The sequence below is a fragment of the Engraulis encrasicolus genome, chromosome 10 (genome assembly GCF_034702125.1).
Source record: "Engraulis encrasicolus isolate BLACKSEA-1 chromosome 10, IST_EnEncr_1.0, whole genome shotgun sequence".
Classification (NCBI taxonomy): Eukaryota; Metazoa; Chordata; class Actinopteri; order Clupeiformes; family Engraulidae; genus Engraulis; species Engraulis encrasicolus.
Window position 1 is genome coordinate 26,789,058 of NC_085866.1, and position 11,939 is coordinate 26,800,996.

General features: G+C 43.7%; 1 protein-coding gene across 1 annotated transcript in view; it reads right to left on the reverse strand.

The window, feature by feature from the left end:
- Window positions 1-474: 474 nt before the first annotated feature.
- nfascb (neurofascin homolog (chicken) b) overlaps window positions 475-11,939 on the reverse strand; it is a 37,362-nt gene continuing 25,897 nt past the window's right edge. Inside the window, exons 20-27 of the mRNA XM_063208523.1 lie at window positions 11,703-11,818; window positions 9,795-10,008; window positions 9,031-9,153; window positions 8,285-8,455; window positions 7,839-7,970; window positions 5,978-6,047; window positions 3,936-3,971; window positions 475-2,426 (exon numbers count right to left, since the gene is read on the reverse strand). Coding sequence (XP_063064593.1) covers window positions 2,183-2,426; window positions 3,936-3,971; window positions 5,978-6,047; window positions 7,839-7,970; window positions 8,285-8,455; window positions 9,031-9,153; window positions 9,795-10,008; window positions 11,703-11,818 — 1,106 coding nt within the window. The 3' untranslated portion in view covers window positions 475-2,182. The remainder of the gene's footprint in view (window positions 2,427-3,935; window positions 3,972-5,977; window positions 6,048-7,838; window positions 7,971-8,284; window positions 8,456-9,030; window positions 9,154-9,794; window positions 10,009-11,702; window positions 11,819-11,939) is intronic.

The window sequence follows — 11,939 nt, forward strand, 5'->3', positions numbered from 1 at the left end:
CACTGAATTACGTCTTTATGTTTCTCAATGCACAATGGACATGAATGGCTACCAATGTGAGCTGCCGTGACCATCCATATAAACAATAGGAGAATGACGTAAGGGACAGCACCTACAGGTATCGTCCCTGTGCGTATTGGCCGTCCCATTGTAAGGCACAGACTGGCTGACTGGGAAGGGGTCTTGCAGTATGGTTTGTTCAGTACAAGGCATCGTGCAAATGACATGGGAATGGGTGTCTTGAGTATTGTTCATAGAGGGTGAGGCTCAGTGTGAATGGCTGACAGTCAGTAGGACAGTAGTTGGATGCCTGGAGTTGTCCACCCAGAATAAGGCACTTTGTGGATGACAATGGTGTGTGTGTGTGTGTGTGTGTGTGTGTGTGTGTGTGTGTGTGTGTGTGTGTGTGTGTGTGTGTGTGTGTGTGTGTGTGTGTGTGTGTGTGTGTTTGTGCATGTGCGTGTGTGTGTGTTAACTAGTATGGTAGGAGTTGATGTAAAGGCCGCTTGTCACAGTAGAGCCTGTTTCTAACTTCTGAATGGGCTCTCCATATCAGTCTCTGCAAAAATGTAAAGCCATAAATGATAAAAAAAAACACTGCAATATAACACTATCAGTGCCAACACAGAACACTGTGTTATAATGTAAGAATTTCATTTAAGTCATCTGGAATCCTGACCTTTCGATATCAGCTAATTCAAAATTGCATCTTTGTAACAGCATTGACGGGTACTGATGTTGCCCATTGAATAACGAGATGGAATGGTGATCGTGTATAAAAAAGATACTTCTCTTTTGCATTAATACACACTAGTGTTCCTACGCCTCAGTTATCAAGACCATGAAAATAGTGAGAATCAGCATGTTCTGTGTGCAAAGGTACTACCTCATACGAACATCATTAGTAAGCTTAGGCCGATAAAACAATATGCTGATAGAAAAAAAGTTAAAACACATAAGCTGCAAGGGACAATAAATATCTGACAGAAGAACTTTGGCCGAGCCGTTAACACTTGAAATGCTTCGAATTCCCATCAAATCCCGTCACCTAGTCTTGGTCGTTATCAACATGATAAAACTATCACCTTCCGTTTGCGCAGAGGCCCGCCTGTTGCGTAACCGCTTCTGTGCTCTTTAGTTCTGGAAGATAACAACAGGATTGAGCGCATGGAATGGATTTATCACTTCCATGAAAGGGGTTATGAAGGGAAAAACACTGTACAGTCTCCAGCTTGCAGAGGGGATTCTAGTGTCAGTGGGGGCCCCAAGCAAAAAACCAAAAAGAATGAACATTCGAAAGAAATCGTGCTATTATAGTTTAAAGTTGAGCTGTTTTTCACCATGTGGTGGCTTGGGGGCCCCAAGCAGCTGCCTGCCTAGCCTGGTGACAAGATGCGCCTCTGCCAGCTTGCAACACATTTCATTCACAACACTTTTTTGTAGCAACCAACTGAGTCAAGGTCAAGCATTAAAAACCAAGGTGAGAGTTCAGTACTGTACTTCTACACATCTCCATTGGAAAATGCAACCAGCGATCCATTCACTCTCCACCGCCCACCTCACAGCTGAGTGGAACCCTTGGTTGGACAGCCACAAATGTGTGTTGTCACCTGCTATGGCGGACACCCAGACATGGCTATTTGACTGACGGTTAGGGTTAGAGAAAGGCCTATGTTTTGGCCACAAAGTCAACATGTGACATGGCAGGTATGCCCTTGACCTCAAAAACTGCAGTCTGGTAGTCAGAAATTGACGAGTTGGGATGATACTGGGTTGTGTTAGCTTCAGTGCCAATATGTATATGGTGTTGGCCAAAGTGTATAGTGTTTCGTTACATGTGACATGAAAGTGTCTCTGACGAATAAACATCCTTGTATCCTTGTATCGGCAAAGGAGATGATCTCTATGCCAGAGTGTACATGGTGTTGGCCGGTGAGGTGGCCTTGGAGCCGTCATGGTAGTCCAGTGTGTTTATAATGTTGGCTGTGTAGAGGGTATCTATGCCAATGTGTATAGTATTGGCTGGTGCAGTGACCTCTACGCCAGCGTGTATATGGTGTTGAGCCGCCGAGGTGGCCTCGGAGTCGTCATCGTCATGGTTCTTCTAGTCCAGTGTGTTTATAAGGTTGGCTGTAGAGGGTATCTATGCCAACGTGTATAGTATTGGCTGGTGTGGGGGCCTCTACGCCAGTGTGTACATGGTGTTGGTCGGCGAGGTGGCCTCGGAGCTGTCGTGGTACTCGGACTTGTCGGAGCGCTCGTGCTTGCTGACGCCCGTGTACTGCCCGATGAAGGAGCCGTCCTCATTGAAGTCGATCGCTCCTCCGTTCCCGTACTCCACCAGGCTGTCGTCACTCTCCGTACGCCGGATCATGTCGTCCGAGTCACGCCGCCGAGAAGCATGCAGCTGACGCATATCCTCCTCCCTAAGGTGTTTATGCACGCACGCGCACACACACACACAGACACACACACACAGGTTCCAGTTTATGTGCCTGCTGGTGGGTGCTCGTCTTGTCCTGACACTGTGGAGTGTCTTATTATTGACTCATCAGTATCTGTCAAGTCTATGTTGCCGCTCCATGTCTGAAACAACCACAGAAAACGGTGCACACTGTGTGTGTGTGTGTGTATGCTGGTCATTCCATCGATTGAGTTCCCACCTGATTTGTGACGTGTTTGTGTGTGTGTGTGTGTGTATGTTTGGGGGGAGGGTTTTTTTTGTGTGTGTGTGTGTGTGTGTGTGTGTGTGTGTGTGTGTGTGTGTGTGTGTGTGTGTGTGTGTGTGTGTGTGTGTGTGTGTGAGAGAGAGAGAGAGAGAGAGAGAGAGAGTGTGTGTGTGTGTGTGTGAGAGTGTGTCTGTGTGTCTGTGTGTCTGTGTGTGTGCATGTGCATGTGCGCTTCATGACAAGAGGTAAATATTATTAAATAATAGTGATAATGAAATAGTGACAGTTGTATTACTATATTATATTATTATTAGAGATGTACAGGATCCAAGATCCGGTTCCGGATCCGGCAGGATAATAGGGTTTTTCACAAGATCCGGATGCGGTTCCAGGATCCAGGATCCGGTAGCCGAGGCTTTTCAGTCAAAATAGTTTGAGCCAACGTGATGAAAAGGGCCCACGTGTGCGAGTAGGCTATATGTTTCAACCCTTTCGTAGGATCCGGTATCCGGTTCCGAATCCGGTAGGATCTTAAGCAGTGGATCCGGTATCCGGCAGGATCCTAAAAATCAGGATCCGGTGCATCTCTAATTATTATTATATTATTATATTTTATATTCGTACATGGATTGGTCATTGACAATTTCTGGGTTGTGCTGGAGAAGGTTTTGCACAACGCATTTGCACGTCAGACTCTACCATCATCATCACAAGATCTGGGTAAACAACTAATGCAATACTGGATGGAAACAAATCTTGTGATATTGCAGACACTCATCAAAACAAAACAATACCGCAGAGAATGTGTGCCATAACGAAAGACAAAGATGGTACACCAATTAGCACAGGGATGGGCAACTTTTATGATGAGGAGGGCCATGTTTATTAATCGCCACCATCGGAGGGCTGCATGACCACGGATTTGACTGCAACTCACCAGATTTGAGGTGCAGTTGATTGCTCACTGACGGCCCATATTGTTTGGAAGGAATAGAAGTATAATCTATTGGCCAATAATTACAATGAATTAATTCAGTAGTCGTCTAATTAAAAAAAAAAATATATTAACTATATAATAAATACTAAAAAACTATTTTTAAAAGTAGTTTTACCTATGGGGAAGAGGCGGGCTGAATGAGGAGGCGGGCTGATGTGGCCCCCGGGCCTCCAGTTGCCCATCCCTGAATTAGAGCATATGACCGTATGTGACCTTATGGATGGTGCCAACTTTTTTTAACGGACAGTGCATAATATGAAGATACATACCGCCTGGTGTAGGGTAGCGTAGGGACACGAGTTATCCTGAAAGACAAACATGGGAAGAATGGCTTTAGTGTACATTATAAAATGCAGAAGTATACAAGGCGAATGCTCATGAACGGAAAAAGTCACACAGCAGGATAAAAATGGTACAGTGGGATGAATTAAAGAAACAAGCAAAACACACAAAACAAACAAAAAAAAACACACACAAACAAACAAACAAAATACATAACATGAGACCAGAGTTGTATAAAGTAGAAGTAGAAGGACTGTTACAGATGTTATTACAACACTAGTGGTTTGATATTACAAAGTTGAAACCATGTAATATCATACCACTAGCATTGTAATTACATCTGTAAGAGTACTTCTACTGCTACTTTACACAACTCTGCATCAAACCAACAAACAATCTGCTCAGTGTTAGGACAGTGTGTTGTTGCTGTTGTGAGTTATTGGGTAGCACAGTCACACGTCTCTACAGAGGTGACAGACACTGTAAATGACAAACAGGATAACAAAAATGATAAACACTGCTTATCGCACCGCACACTGCACACTGCACACAGCTCTGATCATACTGTACCTTTCCAGAGACCTTCAGTGGTCCGGAGAGAAAAGAAAAAAAACATGGTTTACCAATTTCATAGAGGTAGAAAATAGAAATGTAAACAGCGTCTATAAACTGTGATTTTTAAAGTGTGTGTTTTTTTTACGGTTTTATTCGTATTTCATCTGCAGTGTTTTTATGCTTTTATTTTTATGCCCTTTAGACTACAATGAAACTTGACATGCTGCAATACCCAGGAGTGTGCCATAAAGAGATAATCTCACCTGACTTCTATAAGCACAAACTGATATGATTTCAATACCCCATGGCATAAAATGAATTATGAATTTGTGTGTGTGTGTGTGTGTGTGTGTTTGTGTGTGTGTGTGTGTGTGTGTGTGTGTGTGTGTGTGTGTGTGTGTGTGTGTGTGTGTGTGTGTGTGTGTGTGTGTGTGTGTGTGTGTTTGTGTGCGTGCACGTTCATGTGTTTGTGTGTGCATGTGCTCACAATCTGAAGTGGTACAGTAACACCAATAGAGTTGCAAGAGATTGCATTACAATAATGTGCAGTACATGCACATTTGGCGGTGATAAAAACATTATCTTTAGCATTCACCAAACTAGGCTGCTTTAGCGGAGAACGATAGTGGATACTGCACTGTAGATAGTAGCTTACGATGGTATATACCAGGGGTCCCCAAACTAAGGCCCGGGGGCCGGATGCGGCCCGCCAGGCCCCTTTGACTGGCCCTCCACCTCTCTGCACCTCACCATTTGAACTGGCTCAAAGAAGCAATCCTCACAGATAAAAAAAGATAAAATATATTTTTTCAATATTTTATTTTGTTTATCAACAGGCCTCCTACAGTTTAATTTTCACTAACTTAGTGTGAATCACTAAAGTTTCTTGTCTTGATAGTTTCTCATCTCATTGTAATATAAACAGGCCAGACCATTTCTATTGTATCACTCCTAAACTGTCAATCACCATATTTTTCTAACCTTTCCTTGCTATTTTTACATGGTTATTGGAAATTAAAAGGAATACCTGTGGTATTTCAAATTGAAAAACATGTGAAGTTCACACTCACTTCTTTTGCAAATCACTTGTAATGATGAACTAATTTGTGCTAGAAATTATGAATGAAGGAACCGAAGGGCAGTAGGTTAGGCTACTCTTCAGATTTCTCTCTTTTTATTTGCCTACAAACGTTTCGGGCAGAGCCCTTCTTCAGCGTGTAATGGCGATTACTGTGCTAGAAATTATGGCTATAAGAGGCAGTGGCCTATTACACAGCCCACATGATTGATCCCGGCCCCTGATCACAGTCAGGAATGATAATGTGGCCCCCAGAGAAAAAAGTTTGGGGACCCCTGGTATATACAGTATATGGCAGATATATACAATACCTACTGAAGATAGTCGCTTACGATCGTATATATAATTGGCATATATGTATACAGTACCTACTGTAGATAGTAGTGACAGACTCACCGATAATCAAATGTGCCCTCCTGGTCCTTATCGTCCAATGGCTCCAGAGAAAAGTCCTTTTTGTCTCTCACTACAAAGTGAAAGTAAAGAGTTGAATATAAAAGAATGTCTGTGATGCTTATACATCCTGTGTTTTATTATGGGTATTCACTGTAAATGGGGTGTGTGGATGATGTACTTTATATGGCTGTAAGACCATAGATGCAGTGTTATCTGGCTACCACGTGGGATGTTATTATGTTTTCTCTGATACTGCAAGGCTATGAGTGCAGTGTTACCTTGGTATTTTTGTCCAATGTTTGTCCAATCCAATACAAGCGAGAGTGATTATACTCAAAACTGTACTGAAATGGGGCATCCAACTAAACATGTAGCCTACACAGTTTGAGTAGGCCTACACTCACTCTAGCCATCCGATAGGACAATACAAAAAACTAGATGATGCAACAATCCCCTGTTGCAACTGTCCTCTGTCTCCCTGTTACTGCATCAGAGCATTTGCAGAGCCTCTATTATAATGTCACCAAAATGGTAATGACCAAATCTTGCTCGGCTACTTACAGTAAAGGTGCACTGTGTAATATTTTTAGTAGTTTAAATCCAGAGTTCATGTTGCCCATTCACAAATGTTACCTTTTTCATGAATACTTACCACCACCATCAAATTCTAAGTAGTCCTATTCATTATGACTGGGAAAATTGCACTTTTCATACATGAAAAGGGGGATCTTCTCCATGGTCTGCCATTTTGAATTTCCAGAAATAAACATTTTTAGCTGCAAAACGTACTGTTCTTTGATCATACTAGTAAATATTTGTTTATTATTTATTACATATTCACGAAAAGATCAAATTTGGCAATAGGCAGCATAGTTTCAATGAGCAGCATAGTTGCAATACCTACTCTGGCCACCATCTTACACAGTGCACCTGATGTACTGTAGTTGAGTGTTTTCAGTAAAGAGTGAACAGGCCCTGTGACGGGCCCATCTGCAGTAAGAAGCTAGTGTTACCTGGGTATTTGTTTTGTGTGTGTAATGTTACCTGGGTATTTGTTGTGTGTGTGTAATGTTACCTGGGTATTTGTTGTGTATGTGTGTAATGTTACCTGGGTATGTGTTGTGTGTGTGTAATGTTACCTGGGTATGTGTTGTATGTGTGTAGTGTTACCTGGGTATGTGTTGTATGTGTGTAATGTTACCTGGGTATGTGTTGTGTGTGTAATGTTACCTGGGTATTTGTTGTGTGTGTGTAATGTTACCTGGGTATTTGTTGTGTATGTGTGTAGTGTTACCTGGGTATTTGTTGTGTATGTGTGTAATGTTACCTGGGTATTTGTTGTGTGTGTGTAATGTTACCTGGGTATTTGTTGTGTGTGTAATGTTACCTGGGTATTTGTTGTGTGTGTGTAATGTTACCTGGGTATTTGTTGTGTTGTGTGTAATGTTACCTGGGTATTTGTTGTGTGTGTGTGTAGTGTTACCTGGGTATTTGTTGTGTATGTGTGTAATGTTACCTGGGTATTTGTTGTGTATGTGTGTAATGTTACCTGGGTATTTGTTGTGTGTAATGTTACCTGGGTATTTGTTGTGTATGTGTGTAATGTTACCTGGGTATTTGTTGTGTATGTGTGTAATGTTACCTGGGTATTTGTTGTGTATGTGTGTAATGTTACCTGGGTATGTGTTGTGTGTGTAATGTTACCTGGGTATTTGTTGTGTGTGTAGTGTTACCTGGGTATTTGTTGTGTATGTGTGTAATGTTACCTGGGTATTTGTTGTGTATGTGTGTAGTGTTACCTGGGTATTTGTTGTGTATGTGTGTAGTGTTACCTGGGTATTTGTTGTGTGTGTAATGTTACCTGGGTATTTGCCCCCTCGGCTCCTCTTGATGAAGAACACCACCAGCATGATGATGACGAGGAGGGCGATGGCACACATCAGCCCGATGAACCAGCCCTGAGTGGCCAGGTCCACCTGATCAGTCGAGTACGCTGCAGGGGACATAGGTGTGACATAGGGACACGCACACGCACACGCACACGCACGCATGCACGCACCCGCACACGCACATGCACGCGCACGCGCGCGCACACACACACACACACACACACACACACACACACACACACACACACACACACACACACACACAGATTGGTTAGCATAAAAGTGTGTGTTTGGGTGTGTGTGTGTGTGTGTGTGTGTGTGTGTGTGTGTGTGTGTGTGTGTGTGTGTGTGTGTGTGTGTGTGTGTGTGTGTGTGTGTGTGTGTGTGTGTGTGTGTGTGTTATAGTACATAATCTCACCTTCTGTGAAATGCGGCGACTCCTCTGTGTAAAACTCCCCGGTGCCGACCTCTGTCTGTGCGGCAACGGAAAACTTGTAGCGCGTGTAGCGGTCGTATCGCTGCACGGAGAAGTAGGTGTGATTGGGTGTGAACTGCTCCTCGCGGATCTTCTCTCCTCTACTGGCATTTACTGTAGACAACAGGCAAAAGGCAGGTTATACTATTGCATAATTAAGAGACATAAAATTATATTTAAAAAAGAAAATGTTCATAATGGATATAAGATAGATGTACATTATATCAGTGAATGATTTTTACACATTTCTGTCTTACGGTACGAATAGACCAAGCGCAACATGAGTGAGTCCAGCGACGGAAGTAATTGACTTTGTATTGAGTCGTGCGACAAAAGCAGATTCGGGCGACTACAGGCGATTGCTGCTATGGGACCGACCGTTTGTAGTTGAACTCCTGGCAATATTATGCAAATTAGCTATGATGCGGTCCGGCGACATTCGCCACAGCCAATGGGAATGTTGGAATTGTTGCATTCCGCTTTTAACGGACATACTCTAGTCGCTTCTATCGCTCGTATCGCTCTTGCTGTACAGCAGTCGCTTGGATCTCGTAGCGGCCGGTCTATTAGCCCGGTTATGTAAATGTAATGGCTGCATACATGTATCTTGTTGATATACAAACTACTACATGCATGCAGCTATTACACTTTTGTAAGACAGAAATGTGGAAAGCTCTTTTGTGCCTTACACTGCTGGTATCTGAGTATGTATCCGGTGATAATGCCATTGGGCTCTGCAGGCCTCTCCCACTCCACATAGATGGTGTCCAGGTGGCGATGCTGGATCTTGAAGGAGCGCGGAGCTGATGGCACTGCGGACGACACGCGCACACACACACACACACACACACGCGCACACACACACACACACACACACACACACACGCGCACACACACACACACCACACACACGCACACGCACACACACACACAGAGTGTTCAGCCTAGAAGTTACACGACTCTTATAGGTCTGAAGTTATATGATTCTTAAAGGAGGAACCCAGTGTAAAATGGCTTAAATAGTATTAAAACATGATGCTGACTTTTGCCACATAAGTTACCTCACCTCCATACGTGCCCTGCATTCAGAATTCCAGCACTAGTTAGCTGATGCTTAAATTGGGCTTCTGCTGTGCGGGTCGGCACTGAATTAGCCATCGTAATAAATCTCTACTTTCCACCCATTTACGAGGCTGAAAGTTACTCTATTCTATTCTACATTACATTCTATTACACTTAGCTGACACTTTTATCCAAAGTAACTTACAGTTATTTACAGGGTATTGGTTACCGTCCCTGGAGCAGTAGGGTTAGGTGCCTTGCACAAGGATACTGTACTTCAGCCATGTAGTGCGGAAAGGAGTGGAAGGGTGGGATTTGAACCGGCAACCCTCTGATCTAAAGCCCATCTCCTTAACCACTAGGCCACGACTGCCCTAGTACAGTGACATACCTCCCTCTGGCGTCTGGAACTCGATGGTGGCGCTGGCAGGCCCCTCGTAGCGGTTGTTGGCCACCACTATGTACATGCGGTAGTTGCTGTAAGGGATTAACCCAGTCACCTCCCCCGAGAGCCGCTCGCCCGACGACGAGCCGAAACCTTTGGACTTAGTCCTCCGACTGACACTCAGCCACGGCAGCTGGCTGCTCTCCCTCCAGAAGTACACCTGTAGAAAACACACACACACATACAGAGGGGTAGACACACACACACACACACACACACACACACACACACACACACACACACACACACACACACACACACACACACACACACACACACACACACACACACACACACACACACACACACACATTTAGATGGGCAGACACACATAGGTGGGTAGATGCAGACAGACACACACACACACAGGCATACGCGCACACATTCACACAGGCAGACACACACACACACACACACACACACACACACACACACACACACACACACACACACACACACACACACACACACACACACACACACACACACACACACACACACACACACACACACACACACAGATTTAGATGGGCAGACACACAGGTACATACAGACAGAAACACGCAGGACTTTTGCACAATGCTCTAGCTGACCCAAATCTGAACCAGTGTGAACAAGTGAGAAAGACAAACACAAACTTGGTGAACTTGGCAAGAAAACAAAACACAGCCTTTTCTGATGATGATTAGCCTAGCAAACTAGATGAACCTGCCTAGTGACTGAATATATTTTTTCTTTGGTCTAGCACAACACCATAGGGGGAAAACACAAAAGGGCACAAAGTAATAATAAACAATGTGCAGTGAGTCGTTGGGGAGGACTTAGCATTGGCTGTTGCATGCGGTTACATGGCGCTATTCCGACATGCCGCTATTCCGACACTGATGTCTGTTGTCGGAACACCGGCACGTTTCCCACGAGATATGCCATGTCTGTGGTTTGGGCTACGTTGCTCAGCTTTTATCAGTTTAAGGAGAGGGCATGCAGTTACCCTAACCCTAATATTAACCCTAACCCTTACCCTGTGTCGGAATAGCGGTATGTCGGAATAACGCACGGTCCCCGTTGCATGCAGTTAAACAATTAGAACCGGTCTGAACACCAACCGTCCCAGAGTAAATTTCTATTGGATACTCCAACTGTCAGTGACATAATTCAGTGTTACCTCACTTCCTGTTAGGACCTTTTAAACTTAGATACTGGCGTTGTTAGAGAGAGAGACAGAGAGAGAGAGAGAGAGAGAGAGAGAGAGAGAGAGAGAGAGAGAGAGAGATGGGAGAAGGCTGTGGCCCGTTTTCTCTCTCCCTAAACAATACACCTTTCATTTTAAATTTCAACTGGTGTACTGGATCAGGGTTGTGTTTCTCGAAAGCGTAGTTGTTAGCCAGTTAGCAGCTTGGGAACTTGCCAATGAGAAACATAGTTAGCATCTCCAGTTTCGAGAAATGCACCCCAGAAGTGTTTAATATTAATAAGTAGCAAAACTCATATACTATCAGTTCGACATTTTGTCAGTGTTGCAGAGCCAGACTGCATTTGTCACGTTATACGTGACATACATATGTAGTCCATATGATCATAGTTTAGACTTCATTATTTAGATTGAGTAGAACATTCAGATTAGAAGTTTGATGTGTGGACGACCTCAGAGAAACTATTTTCATAAACAGAAGTCAAGTCAAGTCAAGTCAATGAATTAAAAAAACAAACAAAAAAACCCCTCAAAACACGAACAAAGTAACTGAAAACTTTGAATTGTATGACCTTATACTGCGTTATTTTCTTTGCTTTATATCAAAATGATTAATATTTACTATCTAGCATAGGGCCTTAGATGACTTGACTATGCATTACCTTGTACTCCTTGAGTTCTCCCATGATGCTGCTGGCGACCACAGGTTGCCAGGTAACAGTAGCAGATGTGCTCTCAATATCAAACACACTCAGCTCCAATGGAGCCTCCAGAGGACCTGCAAAACAACACACCTGATATATAGTCTGTGTGTGTGTGTGTGTGTGTGTGTGTGTGTGTGTGTGTGTGTGTGTGTGTGTGTGTGTGTGTGTGTGTGTGTGTGTGTGTGTGTGTGTTTG